Source organism: Bombina bombina, chromosome 2, assembly GCF_027579735.1.
Source record: "Bombina bombina isolate aBomBom1 chromosome 2, aBomBom1.pri, whole genome shotgun sequence".
NCBI lineage: Eukaryota > Metazoa > Chordata > Amphibia > Anura > Bombinatoridae > Bombina > Bombina bombina.
The window spans coordinates 1,415,113,390-1,415,129,829 of NC_069500.1; the positions used below are offsets into that span (position 1 = coordinate 1,415,113,390).

General features: G+C 44.3%; 2 protein-coding genes across 2 annotated transcripts in view; one reads left to right on the plus strand and one right to left on the minus strand.

The window, feature by feature from the left end:
* Nucleotides 1-533: 533 nt before the first annotated feature.
* On the minus strand, nucleotides 534-11,310 carry LOC128647587 (protease-associated domain-containing protein 1-like). Its single transcript, XM_053700341.1, has 3 exons — nucleotides 11,249-11,310; nucleotides 5,447-5,547; nucleotides 534-647 (listed from the first exon to the last, which is right to left on the minus strand). The coding sequence occupies exons 1-3, from the start codon at nucleotides 11,307-11,309 to the stop codon at nucleotides 534-536; spliced, it is 276 nt and encodes a 91-aa protein (XP_053556316.1). The 5' UTR covers nucleotide 11,310.
* A 370-nt stretch (nucleotides 11,311-11,680) lies between these two features.
* LOC128647588 (T-complex protein 1 subunit eta) overlaps nucleotides 11,681-16,440 on the plus strand; it is a 66,062-nt gene continuing 61,302 nt past the window's right edge. Inside the window, exon 1 of the mRNA XM_053700342.1 lies at nucleotides 11,681-11,830. Coding sequence (XP_053556317.1) covers nucleotides 11,825-11,830 — 6 coding nt within the window. The 5' untranslated portion in view covers nucleotides 11,681-11,824. The remainder of the gene's footprint in view (nucleotides 11,831-16,440) is intronic.

Below are 16,440 nucleotides of genomic sequence, written 5' to 3' on the forward strand. Positions count from 1 at the left end.
AGGAGGCAAAGTTTGTAAAACTGAGTTGTGGGTGTGGTGGAAGGTGTATTTATAGGCATTTTGAGGTTTGGGAAACTTTGCCCCTCCTGGTAGGAATGTATATCCCATACGTCACTAGCTCATGGACTTTTGCCAATTACATGAAAGAAAATCCATTTTACTTGTCGTCAAATTTGTTTTGTTCTCATGGTATTCTTTGTTGCAGGGTATACCAAAGCAGGCAGCACGCACATCTGGGGCACAACATGACAGCAAACATTGATACCATCTCGTGGTCTTACAATTGTATAACATTTTACACGTGCACACGCCTGATCTTACCTGGCTGCTTTCCAACAAAGGATACCATGAGAACATAGTACATTTGATAATAGAACAATAAAATTGTATGCTCTGAATTATGAAAGAAAATGTTTGTGCTTCATGTAGCCTTTAAATGATAGAAAAAGGGGACAAAATAAATAATAATGCACCTAATTAGACATTTTACATTACAATTTCATAAGTAACTATTTAAGCACTATGTGTAGGCCTTACCCTCGCTCCACCAGCGCAATCTGACCTTGGATGAAGGCGCCATTATTTAGATCCCCACAGGCTTCAAGAGGATCTGCTGGAACCAAGTGGATCTGGTCATATCTCTGATTCTGTAAAGGTGGCATAAAGAAAAGCAATGTCACCACAGCACGTGAACAGGTCATAGTGATGTAGCCTCAGGCACAACTGCAGATTGTCGCAGGCGGAGCTCTAACTAATCGCCCATTCTGATCACAAGTGATCGTGGCGCTGTGGTAGTCAGGGTTATGGCTAGAATTATGATTACAGTTAACACTTTGGGTGCCAAGGGGTTACCAGGAGTTTGCAACACAAGAGAAAATGTTACCATAACATTTGCTGCTTCCACATTATGTACCTGGTGACACTGTGGCAGGTGCTTTATTGGTGCAGCAGTGAATTGGTCACATTGGGGACACTTTTTTTTAATTCATCTCATATTCATAGAGTATGCACTTTAAAACAACTTATTTGCTTAGTTTTATTGTAATATTATTGTATTATTTATTAAAAAGCATATCTAAGTAGGCTCAGGATCTGAGAGCTAGCTGCTGATTGGTAGTTGCAGATATATGCCTCTTACCATTGGCTTACCAATGTGTTTAGGTAGCACAGTAGTGCATTGCTGCTTCTTCAATAAAGGATAGCAAAGGATCCTGAACCTACCTAGGATAGCAAAATGGATACTAGAAGTAAATTGGAAAGCTGTAAATTGGAAGCATTTTGGGTTTCATGTCCCTTTAAATACTATCGGCTAGATCACGAGTTTTGTCGGTAAGGCTGTGTGGTGCCAACGCTCCTTTTTTTTCTTACCGCTCACTTTAAACAACGCTGGTATTACGAGTTTTCTGCAAGCTGGCGTTAGCCTCAGAAAAGTGAGCGTTGAGCAAAATTTAGCTCCACATCTCAATTTGATACCAGCGTTGCTTACGGTAGCGGTAAGCTGGCAAAACGTGCTTGTGCACGATTTCCCCATAGGAAACAATGGGGCTGAGCTGGGTGAAAAAAAACCTAACACCTGCAAAAAAGCAGCGTTCAGCTCCTAAAGCAGCCCCATTGTTTCCTATGGGGAAAGAAAATTTACGTCTGCACCTAACACCCTAACATGAACCCTGAGTCTAAACACCCCTAATCTTACACTTATTAACCCCTAATCTGCCGACTCCGCTATCGCTGACACCTACATTATATTATTAACCCCTAATCTGCCGCTCCGGACACCGCCGCCACCTACATTACTTATTAACCCCTAATCTGCTGCCCCCAACATCGCCGACACCTACATTATATTTATTAACCCCAAATCTGCTCCCCCCCCCCCACGTTGACGCAACTATATTAAATTTATTAACCCCTAATCTGCCTCCGCCACTATAATAAAGTTATTAACCCCTAAACCTAAGTCTAACTCTAACCCTAACCCCCCCAACTTAAATATAATTTAAATTAAATGAAATTAATTTAACATAATTAAATAAATTAATCTTATTTAAAACTAAATACTTACCGATAAAATAAACCCTAAGCTAGCTATAATATAACTAATATTTACATTGTAGCTATTTTAGGATTTATATTTATTTTACAGGCAACTTTGTATTTATTTTAACTAGGTACAATAGTTATTAAATAGTTATTAACTATTTAATAACTACCTAGCTAAAATAACGACAAAATTACCTGTAAAATAAATCCTAACCTAAGTTACAATTACACCTAACACTACACTATCATTAAACTAATTACCTAAACTACCTACAATTAATTACAATTAAATTAAATAAACTAAATTACGGAAAAACCACCCCCACTAAATTACAGAAAATAAAAAAAGAATTACAAGAATTTTAAACTAATTACACCTAATCTAATCCCCCTAATAAAATAAAAAAGCCCCCCAAAATAAAAAAAAATTCCCTACCCTATACTAAATTACAAATAGCCCTTAAAAGGGCCTTTTGCAGGGCATTGCCCCAAAGTAATCAGCTCTTTTACCTGTAAAAATAAAAAAATACAATACCCCCCAACATTACAACCCACCACCCACACACCCCTAATCTAAAACCCACCCAATCTCCCCTTAAAAAAACCTAACACTAATCCCCTGAAGATCACCCTACCTTGAGCAGTCTTCACCCAGCCGGGCACAAGTGGTTCTCCAGAGGGTCCGAAGTCTTCATCCGATCGGGGCAGAAGAGGTCCTCCAGACGGCAGAAATCTTCATCCAGGCGGCATCTTCCATCTTCATCCTTCCGGAGCGGGTCCATCTTCAATCCAGCCGACGCAGAGCATCCTCTTCAAACTAAGTCCTAACGAAGAATGAAGGTTCCTTTTAAATGACGTCATCCAAGATGGCGTCCCTTGAATTTCGATTGGCTGATAGAATTCTATCAGCCAATAGTAATTAAGGTAGGAAAAATCCTATTGGCTGATGCTATAAGCCAATAGGATTGACCTCACATTCTATTGGCTGTTCGAATCAGCCAATAGAATGCGAGGTCAATCCTATTGGATCAGCCAATACGATTGAACTTCAATCCGATTGGCTGATAGCATCAGCCAATAGGATTTTTCCTACCTTAATTACGATTGACTGATAGGATTCTATCAGCCAATCGGAATTCAAGGGACGCCATCTTGGATGACGTCATTTAAAAGGAACCTTCATTCTTCGTTAGGACTTCGTTTGAAGAGGATGCTCCGCGTCGGCTAGATTGAAGATGGACCCGCTCCGCTCCGGAAGGATGAAGATAGAAGATGCCCTGGATGAAGATTTCTGACATCTGGAGGACCTCTTCTGCCCCGATCGGATAAAGACTTCAGACCCTCTGGAGGACCACTTGTGCCCGGCTGGGTGAAGACGGCTCAAGGTAGGGTGATCTTCAGGGGGTTAGTGTTAGGTTTTTTAAGGGGGGATTGGGTGGGTTTTAGAGTAGGGGTGTGTGGGTGGTGGGTTGTAATGTTGGGGAGGTATTTTTTTTTACAGGTAAAAGAGCTGATTACTTTGGTGCAATGCCCCGCAAAAGGCCCTTTTAAGGTCTATTTGAAATTTAGTATAGGGTAGGGAAATTTTTTTCATTTGGGGGGCTTTTTTATTTTATTAGGGGGATTAGATTAGGTGTAATTAGTTTAAAATTCTTGTAATTCTTTTTATTTTCTGTAATTTAGTGTTTTTTTTTCTCGCAATTTAGTTTATTTAATTGTAATTAATTGTAGGTAGTTTAGGTAATGAGTTTAATGATAGTGTAGTGTTAGGTGTAATTGTAACTTAGGTTAGGTTTTATTTTACAGGTAATTTTGTCTTTATTTTAGCTAGGTAGTTATTAAATAGTTAATAACTATTTAATAACTATTGTACCTAGTTAAAATAAATACAAACTTACCTGTAAAATAAATATAAACTCTAATCTATCTACAATGTAACTATTCGTTATATTGTAGCTATCTTAGGGTTTATTTTATAGGTAAGTATTTAGTTTTAAATAGGATTAATTTATTTAATTATGTTAAATTTATTTTGTTTAATTTAAATTATATTTAAAAAGGGACAGTCAACACCAGAATTTTTGTTGTTTAAAAAGATAGATAATCCCTTTATTCCCCATTCCCCAGTTTTGCAAAACCAACACTGTTATATTAATACACTTTTTATTTCTGTGACTAACTTGTATCTAAGCATCTTCTGACCGCCCCTAATCACATGACTTTTAGTTATTTTGCATATAGTTGCATTTTAGCCAATTAGTGCAGTGTCTGCCACTAGCCACGAGCGTGATCACAATGCTATCTATATGGCCTACATGAGCTTGCTCACCCCTGCTGTGAAAAGTAAATAAAATAGAGGCAGTCTTCAAGGGCTTAGAAATTATCATATGCACCTTCCTAGGTTTGCTTTCAACTAGAATATCAAGAGAACAAAGCAAAATTGTTGATAAAAGTAAATTGTAAAGTTGTTTAAAATTACATGCCATATTTGAAAAAATGGACTTGACTGTCCCTTTAAGTTAGGGGGGGGTTAGACTTAGGGTTAAACTTAGGTTTAGGGGTTAATAAATTTATTAAAGTAGCGGCAACGTTGGGGTCGGAAGATTAGGGGTTAATAAATGTAGGTAGGTGTTGGCGACGTTGGGGGGGGGGCAGATTAGGGGTTAATAAAATTTATCTACTGTTTGCGAGGCGGGAGTGCGGCGGTTTAGGGGTTAATAAATTTATTAAAGTGGCGGGAATGTCCGGTCGGCAGATTAGGGGTTAATAATTGTAGGTAGGTGGCAGCGATGTTGGGGGCGGCAGATTAGGGGTTAATAAATATAATGTAGGTGGTGGCGATGTTTGGGGCAGCAGATTAGGGGTTCATAGGTATAATGTAGATGGTGGCGATGTCTGGTCGGCAGATTAGGGGTTAAAAATTTTGATTTTAGTGTTTGCAGTGGGGGGGGGGGCCTCGGTTTAAGGGTTAATAGGTAGTTTATGGGTGTTAGTGTACTTTTTAACACTTTAGTTAAGAGCTTTATGTTACGGTGTTAGCCCATAAAACTCTTAACTACTGACTTTTAAATGCGGTAGGAGTCTTGCCAGGAGAGGCTGTACCGCTCACTTCTTCCAAGACTCGTAATACCAGTGTTAGGATATGCAATTGACGTAAGGGGATTTGCGGTAGCCTCGAGTCGTGGAAGAAAAGTGAGCGGTACACGTGTACCTGCCAGACTTGTAATACCAGCGGGCGGTAAAAAGCAGCGTTAGGACCCCTTAACGCTGCTTTTTTACCCTAATGCCAAACTTGTGATCTAGCCGTATGTTACCTCTGTTCCAGTAATATATATATTTATAATAAATAAATCATAGGATTCAGGTTTTATTAAAATTTCTAGTGTACCTCAGGTACAGAACTTACAAAAGCCCCCCCAAAATCTTTAGCTGGGGTAGCAGTAAAGATATATCTGATGTCCCCCGGGCTCAAGACTTGGAAATAAAGGTACTCCTGGAAACGAAGACCTGCGGAGAAACCAAAGTGAGTGGTAATGAAAGAACAGAAGGCAATGCCTGTCCCCACACTCCCCATAACGTCACTACCGGCCTCACGTATCAGAGAGAGGTGCCGTACTCACATATTCAGGAGGGGTTGCTGTGTTAGATACTAAGTGGGGAGTCGTGTGTGCCCCCAGATTAACACATGCTGAGCAGGGTTGTGTCTTCTTTACACCTCCAAAATGGGGGCATGCTCTTTTGTGGAATTAGTTTAGTGTGCAACAAGATCCTGATATATGCTAATGAGGGACTGATCACTGTCACCAGCCTTACAAATAAAATGACTGTGGCTATGGGGTGCCTGGGCTAACACGTGACATAGGGCTAGGGGCACACGAAACTCACACATGACATAGGGCTACACCAAACTCACACATGACATAGGGCTAGGGGCACACCAAACTCACACATGACATAGGGCTAGGGGCACACCAAACTCACACATGACATAGGGCTAGGGCTACACCAAACTCACACATGACATAGGGATACACCAAACTCACACATGACATAGGGCTACACCAAACTCACACATGACATAGGGCTAGGGGCACACCAAACTCACACATGACATAGGGCTACACCAAACTCACACATGACATAGGGCTAGGGCTACACCAAACTCACACATGACATAGGGCTAGGGCTACACCAAACTCACACATGACATAGGGCTAGGGCTACACCAAACTCACACATGACATAGGGCTAGGGCTACACCAAACTCACACATGACATAGGGCTAGGGCTACACCAAACTCACACATGACATAGGGCTAGGGCTACACCAAACTCACACATGACATAGGGCTAGGGCTACACCAAACTCACACATGACATAGCGCTAGGGCTACACCAAACTCACACATGACATAGGGCTAGGGGCACAGCAAACTCACACATGACATAGGGCTAGGGGCACAGCAAACTCACACATGACATAGGGCTAGGGGCACAGCAAACTCACACATGACATAGGGCTAGGGGCACACCAAACTCACACATGACATAGGGCTACACCAAACTCACACATGACATAGGGCTACACCAAACTCACACATGACATAGGGCTATGGGCACACCAAAATCACACATGACATAGGGCTAGGGGCACACTAAACTCACACATGACATAGGGCTATGGGCACACGAAACTCACACATGACATAGGGCTAGGGCTACACCAAACTCACACATGACATAGGGCTAGGGCTACACCAAACTCACACATGACATAGGGCTAGGGCTACACCAAACTCACACATGACATAGGGCTAGGGCTACACCAAACTCACACATGACAAAGGGCTACACCAAACTCACACATGACATAGGGCTAGGGGCACAGCAAACTCACACATGACATAGGGCTAGGGGCACACCAAACTCACACATGACATAGGGCTACACCAAACTCACACATGACATAGGGCTACACCAAACTCACACATGACATAGGGCTACACCAAACTCACACATGACATAGGGCTACACCAAACTCACACATGACATAGGGCTACACCAAACTCACACATGACATAGGGCTACACCAAACTCACACATGACATAGGGCTACACCAAACTCACACATGACATAGGGCTACACCAAACTCACACATGACATAGGGCTAGGGGCACACCAAACTCACACATGACATAGGGCTATGGGCACACCAAACTCACACATGACATAGGGCTATGGGCACACCAAACTCACACATGGCATAGGGCTATGGGCACACCAAACTCACACATGGCATAGGGCTAGGGGCACACCAAACTCACACATGACATAGGGCTAGGGGCACACCAAACTCACACATGACATAGGGCTGGGGGCACACCAAACTCACACATGACATAGGGCTAGGGGCACACCAAACTCACACATGGCATAGGGCTAGGGGCACACCAAACTCACACATGACATAGGGCTAGGGGCACACCAAACTCACACATGACATAGGGCTAGGGGCACACCAAACTCACACATGACTGTGAGGAAGAATGACCTGACAGACTGCCGTAAGCACAGAAACACAGATGGAGACAAAGCAGGCTTAGGCCTGAAGACTGCTGACCCAAGTGCTGCTGTTTGACGGGAGCTCAGTCTGCTTTATTTGCACCCCACTGCATTGGTGCAAGTACACCTTTTCCTATTATTTATTGATCCTACTGTGGTAGGCCATGTAGTGCCCCTGTTTTGTTTGCCATTCACACGATATAGGGCAAGGGGCGCCTCAGGTTTACAAGTGACACAGGGGTAAGGGGCGCCTCAGGTTTACAAGTGACACAGGGGTAAGGGGCACCTCAGGTTTACAAGTGACACAGGGGTAAGGGGCACCTCAGGTTTACAAGTGACACAGGGGTAAGGGGCACCTCAGGTTTACAAGTGACACAGGGGGTAAGGGGCACCTCAGGTTTACAAGTGACACAGGGGGTAAGGGGCACCTCAGGTTTACAAGTGACACAGGGGGTAAGGGGCACCTCAGGTTTACAAGTGACACAGGGGGTAAGGGGCACCTCAGGTTTACAAGTGACACAGGGGGTAAGGGGCACCTCAGGTTTACAAGTGACACAGGGGGTAAGGGGCACCTCAGGTTTACAAGTGACACAGGGGGTAAGGGACACCTCAGGTTTACAAGTGACACAGGGGGTAAGGGACACCTCAGGTTTACAAGTGACACAGGGGGTAAGGGACACCTCAGGTTTACAAGTGACACAGGGGGTAAGGGACACCAGGTTTACAAGTGACACAGGGGTAAGGGACACCTCAGGTTTACAAGTGACACAGGGGGTAAGGGACACCTCAGGTTTACAAGTGACACAGGGGGTAAGGGGCACCTCAGGTTTACAAGTGACACAGGGGGTAAGGGACACCTCAGGTTTACAAGTGACACAGGGGTAAGGGACACCTCAGGTTTACAAGTGACACAGGGGGTAAGGGACACCAAAGGTTTACAAGTGACACAGGGGTAAGGGACACCTCAGGTTTACAAGTGACACAGGGGTAAGGGACACCTCAGGTTTACAAGTGACACAGGGGTAAGGGACACCTCAGGTTTACAAGTGACACAGGGGTAAGGGGCACCTCAGGTTTACAAGTGACACAGGGGTAAGGGACATCTCAGGTTTACAAGTGACACAGGGGTAAGGGACATCTCAGGTTTACAAGTGACACAGGGGTAAGGGGCACCTCAGGTTTACAAGTGACACAGGGGTAAGGGGCACCTCAGATTTACAAGTGACACAGGGGGTAAGGGGCACCTCAGGTTTACAAGTGACACAGGGGGTAAGGGACACCTCAGGTTTACAAGTGACACAGGGGTAAGGGGCACCTCAGGTTTACAAGTGACACAGGGGTAAGGGACACCTCAGGTTTACAAGTGACACAGGGGTAAGGGACACCTCAGGTTTACAAGTGACACAGGGGGTAAGGGACACCTCAGGTTTACAAGTGACACAGGGGTAAGGGACACCTCAGGTTTACAAGTGACACAGGGGTAAGGGACACCTCAGGTTTACAAGTGACACAGGGGTAAGGGGCACCTCAGGTTTACAAGTGACACAGGGGTAAGGGACACCTCAGGTTTACAAGTGACATAGGGGTAAGGGACACCTCAGGTTTACAAGTGACACAGGGGGTAAGGGACACCTCAGGTTTACAAGTGACACAGGGGGTAAGGGACACCTCAGGTTTACAAGTGACACAGGGGGTAAGGGACACCTCAGGTTTACAAGTGACACAGGGGGTAAGGGACACCTCAGGTTTACAAGTGACACAGGGGGTAAGGGACACCTCAGGTTTACAAGTGACACAGGGGGTAAGGGACACCTCAGGTTTACAAGTGACACAGGGGTAAGGGACACCTCAGGTTTACAAGTGACACAGGGGTAAGGGAAACCTCAGGTTTACAAGTGACACAGGGGTAAGGGACACCTCAGGTTTACAAGTGACACAGGGGTAAGGGACACCTCAGGTTTACAAGTGACACAGGGGTAAGGGACACCTCAGGTTTACAAGTTACACAGGGGGTAAGGGACACCTCAGGTTTACAAGTGACACAGGGGGTAAGGGACACCTCAGGTTTACAAGTGACACAGGGGGTAAGGGACACCTCAGGTTTACAAGTGACACAGGGGTAAGGGGCACCTCAGGTTTACAAGTGACACAGGGGGTAAGGGACACCTCAGGTTTACAAGTGACACAGGGGTAAGGGACACCTCAGGTTTACAAGTGACACAGGGGGTAAGGGACACCTCAGGTTTACAAGTGACACAGGGGGTAAGGGACACCTCAGGTTTACAAGTGACACAGGGGTAAGGGGCACCTCAGGTTTACAAGTGACACAGGGGTAAGGGACACCTCAGGTTTACAAGTGACACAGGGGTAAGGGACACCTCAGGTTTACAAGTGACACAGGGGTAAGGGACACCTCAGGTTTACAAGTGACACAGGGGGTAAGGGACACCTCAGGTTTACAAGTGACACAGGGGTAAGGGACACCTCAGGTTTACAAGTGACACAGGGGTAAGGGACACCTCAGGTTTACAAGTGACACAGGGGTAAGGGAAACCTCAGGTTTACAAGTGACACAGGGGTAAGGGAAACCTCAGGTTTACAAGTGACACAGGGGTAAGGGAAACCTCAGGTTTACAAGTGACACAGGGGTAAGGGACACCTCAGGTTTACAAGTGACACAGGGGTAAGGGACACCTCAGGTTTACAAGTGACACAGGGGGTAAGGGGCACCTCAGGTTTACAAGTGACACAGGGGTAAGGGACACCAAAGGTTTACAAGTGACACAGGGGTAAGGGACACCTCAGGTTTACAAGTGACACAGGGGGTAAGGGACACCTCAGGTTTACAAGTGACACAGGGGGTAAGGGACACCTCAGGTTTACAAGTGACACAGGGGGTAAGGGACACCTCAGGTTTACAAGTGACACAGGGGTAAGGGACACCTCAGGTTTACAAGTGACACAGGGGTAAGGGACACCTCAGGTTTACAAGTGACACAGGGGTAAGGGACACCTCAGGTTTACAAGTGACACAGGGGGTAAGGGGCACCTCAGGTTTACAAGTGACACAGGGGGTAAGGGGCACCTCAGGTTTACAAGTGACACAGGGGTAAGGGGCACCTCAGGTTTACAAGTGACACAGGGGTAAGGGGCACCTCAGGTTTACAAGTGACACAGGGGTAAGGGAAACCTCAGGTTTACAAGTGACACAGGGGTAAGGGAAACCTCAGGTTTACAAGTGACACAGGGGTAAGGGACATCTCAAGCTTACAAGTGACACAGGGGGTAAGGGACACCTCAGGTTTACAAGTGACACAGGGGGTAAGGGACACCTCAGGTTTACAAGTGACACAGGGGGTAAGGGACACCTCAGGTTTACAAGTGACACAGGGGGTAAGGGAAACCTCAGGTTTACAAGTGACACAGGGGTAAGGGACATCTCAAGCTTACAAGTGACATAGGGTAAGGGACATCTCAGACTCACACGTAGGGCGAGAGGTGCCCAAGACTCACACATGGCGCAAGTTAACGGGTGCCACAGGCTCATACATAAAGTAAGGAATGCCTCGGCCTCACATACGACACACAGCTGACGGCTCCCTAGGCTCACATACCCGGTGTACCCCATCTACCTGCAGTACGTACCCCAGGCCGGTAAAAGGTACAGCAAGACCAGCACACAGCCTGCACTGAGGCTGACAGTCATTTCTCTGAGTTCTCTCACTTACTGCGCATGCGCAGCAGCACCGGACAGCTAGCGTGCCCACCTACACAACACGCCCCGCCTCCTAAGTGCTCCTATTGGGAAAAAGAAAGGGCTTGTGAGTCTAGTAGTTGACTCATCCCTCTGTCAATCAGGGCTGTTATACCGCTAACCTCTAATAGAAGCGCACACTATAATTAGCTCTGGGTGTAGCTATCGTGTTTTTCTAAAACCCTAGTTACAAACTGACAAAACCGGGTGTACTAATATGGCAACTTCCATCACCACTGACAGGAAAAAAGTGGAACTAACTTATTAACCAATCATCGCTGCTCTGGGATCCAATCAGCTCTCTGGATATGCCCGGTCACCATAGTAATAGTAGCTTGGACACGCCTTTCCTCAGACCACGCCTATTACAGTTGGTCGTTGTTTGAGGAAGGTTCGTGAAGGTTTTCCGCGGTGCATTGTGGGTGTAGCAGTTGCCGGCTGGGAAGGAAACCGTAATAATTGACAAGATGATGGTGAGTGAGCAATCCTTTGTCATCCTCTGCGCCGCCATTCTGTAGCTACATTCTCTGCCCGGGGCCGCTTCACTCTGGGCCTGTACCGTTGTTATATCGCTGTATTGTTGTGCTGGGCACCAGGGAGGGTAATGGGGCTCACGTGCACCAGTCATGGGGTATTACAAAGAAGCAGTGTCTCACAGGCCTTACAGTGTGCCCTCTAATACGTATAAGCGGAGCTCCGCTACTGCAGGGTGACAGTGACAGCTGATATTGTGCCCTCTAATACGTATAAGCGGAGCTCGTGCACGGTGACAGTCACAGCTCATAATGTGCCATCTGATAGGTGAATATTAGGGGAGCTCGTGCAGGGTGACAGTCACAGCTGATAGTGTCATTTAAATGGATAGAAAGGTTTCAATTAAATGTGTATTTCATTTTGGAAGATAGGAATTTTTGCAATATACTTTCATCAACAAAAATGCTTCTAGTAAAAGTTATTACTGTTCTTCAGCAGCATACGCACATATCCTGTGTGTGCCCATGCACCAAACCCCATGCCTGCTCAGAGAGCTACTGGTGTGGGGTGTGTGTTGCTTCTGAAGACATCATTTGTGTCACACTGCTGGTGGGGTGTTTGAATACTGGTCCACAGCCCCTCACTTATGTGCGTATGGCACAAAAAAAACAGTATTATATTTTTGCTAATGTAAGTATATTGCGAAAATTCTTATTTGAAATGCACCTATACACATTTTGCTTTTGACCTTTTAATACATTCATGAATATAAGGGGTGACAGTTACAGCTGATATTGTGCCATCTAATACTGTGCATGGTGACAGTCACAGCTGATATTGTGCCATTTAATACTTGAATATAAGGGGAGTCCGTGCTAGGTGACGGTCACAGCTGATATTGTACCATTTAATACTTGAATATAAGGGGAGTCCGTGCTAGGTGACGGTCACAGCTGATATTGTGCCATTTAATACTTGAATATAAGGGGAGTCCGTGCTAGGTGACGGTCACAGCTGATATTGTGCCATTTAATACTTGAATATAAGGGGAGTCCGTGCTAGGTGACGGTCACAGCTGATATTGTGCCATTTAATACTTGAATATAAGGGGAGTCCGTGCTAGGTGACGGTCACAGCTGATATTGTGCCATTTAATACTTGAATATAAGGGGAGTCCGTGCTAGGTGACGGTCACAGCTGATATTGTACCATTTAATACTTGAATATAAGGGGAGTCCGTGCTAGGTGACGGTCACAGCTGATATTGTACCATTTAATACTTGAATATAAGGGGAGTCCGTGCTAGGTGACGGTCACAGCTGATATTGTACCATTTAATGCTTGAATATAAGGGGAGTCCGTGCTAGGTGACGGTCACAGCTGATATTGTACCATTTAATGCTTGAATATAAGGGGAGTCCGTGCTAGGTGACGGTCACAGCTGAAATTGTGCCATTTAATACTTGAATATAAGGGGAGTCCGTGCTAGGTGACGGTCACAGCTGATATTGTACCATTTAATACTTGAATATAAGGGGAGTCCGTGCTAGGTGACGGTCACAGATAATATTGTACCATTTAATACTTGAATATAAGGGGAGTCCGTGCTAGGTGACGGTCACAGCTGAAATTGTGCCATTTAATACTTGAATATAAGGGGAGTCCGTGCTAGGTGACGGTCACAGCTGAAATTGTGCCATTTAATACTTGAATATAAGGGGAGTCCGTGCTAGGTGACGGTCACAGCTGATATTGTACCATTTAATACTTGAATATAAGGGGAGTCCGTGCTAGGTGACGGTCACAGCTGATATTGTACCATTTAATACTTGAATATAAGGGGAGTCCGTGCTAGGTGACGGTCACAGCTGATATTGTACCATTTAATACTTGAATATAAGGGGAGTCCGTGCTAGGTGACGGTCACAGCTGATATTGTGCCTTGTAATAGGTGAATACTTCATTGTGTATAAAGTAGCTGTTAGTGATGTCTGTTTGTCTTCCTGTTATACGCTGCATAAGGGTCGACCATAATCTGCTAGTTTTGAAACACATTGTTACCAAATTAGGTATGTGCTACTGTGATAGTGGTGTGCAGTACACAGGCCTTGCACCAGTCATGTTCTGCCTCTCCTCCAAGTAGCCCACCACAGAGGCCATTTATCCTCCCCATCAGGCTGCTGATTACCTTACTACTGAAGAGACATTTAGTTTAAATCTCAGCCAGATAGTCCAGCTATTATCCTGCTTTAGACGACATATATCAGCTAACCACTGAATGCAATGGTTTGAGATCCTGATCCCTATGACCCCTTCCTGTGAGAATGTTGCTCAGTGGAGGGCAGGTGGGATAATTGGGGTGCTTAGGTTAAGGGGTATGGCTAGGGTTAGCTCCTTGGGTACCAAAGAGGGTTACAAGAAACGGCATTGTAGCTCATACTGGCATCAGTAGTTAATAGGATTTTGGGTAATGTCTTTTAGCATAATTTATTTCCTATGGCAGAATTCAGCATTTTAAATTACCAGCCATTTCAATATCACTATAGTTGCCAGATAATTTCAATACGATGCCTTAACTTGCAGAAAGTGCACAGACAGCTTGTAGAAGTGAAGCTGAACTGCCGTTAAGCCACTTATTGACACATTTGTTACATTAACCCTTTTCCTTCCGTGCAAACGTCATATTATGTCTTATGGCCTATGCTCAGCATTCCCAGTGTAAATAATAAGATTAGGATTGTCTGACAGGTGAGATAAAGGGTTAATAACGGCAAAGGGCACACAGTAATTTGGATTTTTTGTGTAATGGATAAAAACAAAAATAGATTGCAAGATTTCAATTATGGAATCGGGGCGTCCCTATGACGCAAGGCACGCCCTCCAGACCACGATCACATCCAGGAAGCGCTGTTAGTACGGAATACAACGGCGCTAACAGGTTAATACTGTAAGACACAGCTGAAGGCATGAAAGAGTTAACTTTACATGGCACAATACTAGTTAAAAAAACTCAAGGCAGGAAGGGGTTAACTTCAAGTTTTCATGCTGCCTGGTTACTTGCAACATTGTATAAACATTGTGTTAAAGGGACAGGAAACCCACAAATTGAATTAATGATTCAGATAGAAGATACAACGTTCAAATTTACTTTTATTATAACATTTTCTTCATTCTCTTGTCATCCTTTGCTAAAGGAACAACATTGCACTACTGACAGGAAGCTGAATACATCTAGTTAGCCAATCACAAGAGACAAATGTGTGCAGGCACCAATCAGCAGCTAGCTCCCACTAGTGTAGCATATGTGCATATTCATTTTCAACAACGGATACCAAGAGAACAAAGCACATTTGAAAATACTGTAGAAGTGATTTTAGTTTTATGCAAGTTTAATTATGACTTTCCTATCCCTTTAACATTGGCAGCACTGAGAATAAACGGCTAAAATACTAAATTGGGCAGATGCTCCAAATAAAATACGCTAGAATAAGAAATTGCAGGATTTTGTGCCCCTTGCAGCACTGTCACCTTTTATAGTCATGGTGGAATCCTGGTTTCTGTATCACAGTTGTGCTTTTCCGATCAATTCCAACAAGAAGCAATAAAATTCCCAAGATTAAAATCCCTTTATTGTTTCAAGCATGGGGATACAGACAACATCACAACGTTTTGGGGGTGTCCCTTTAATCATGTGGTTCTTTATATTGGATTTGGAGTTTGGCAGTTACTCGAGGTGATTCTCTATATTACAGGTTGAAGTGCTGGTTTGATTTTACTATAAATTCCCACAGACTGGCTGGGCTTGTAAGCCAAATCTAGTGCAATAAAGAATTAGGTTAACAGATTGTGATGATGATAAAGCTATCATTTTGTAGCTGCTGGTTGTGGTTCAGTGTTTAAAGGGACACTGTACTCAAATTTTTTCTTTTGTAATTCAGAAAGAGCATGCAATTTTAAGCAACTTTCTAATTTACTCCTATTATCAATTTTTCTTCATTCTCTTGCTATCATTTGAAAAAGAAGGCATCTAAGCTTTTTTTTGGTTTCAGTACTCTGGACAGCACTTTTTTATCGGTGGATGAATTTATCCACCAATCAGCAAGGACAACCCAGGTTGTTCACCAAAAATGGGCCGGCATCTAAACTTACATTCTTGCATTTCAAATAAAGATAACAAGAGAATGAAGAAAATTTGATAATAGGAGTAAATTAGAAAGTTGCTTAAAATTTCATGTTCTATCTGAATCACAAAAGAAAAAATTTGGGTTCAGTGTCCCTTAAGTATTCTCAGGCTATCAGCTGTGAGTCTGCCCATCACAATCTTGTGCATGATGAGATTGTTTAAGATTACTCCAACAAGCCCTTCGTGACTTACAAGGGGGGTCACTGCTGGGGTTAGGGGCCAAACTCTTCTCATTCTTGCACAGGGAAAATTGCCATGACCACATTGTCAGCATGGTGACATTGGGGGCGATTTATCAAAGTAATCCGCCCGCAATTCCGCCCAAAACTACGCATTCGACCATATCTCACTATTTATATAAGCAACCTGCGCCTATAATTTTCTTTGCACTCCGCTTGTACTCGCTTAGGTGCACGGGTGCGCTCC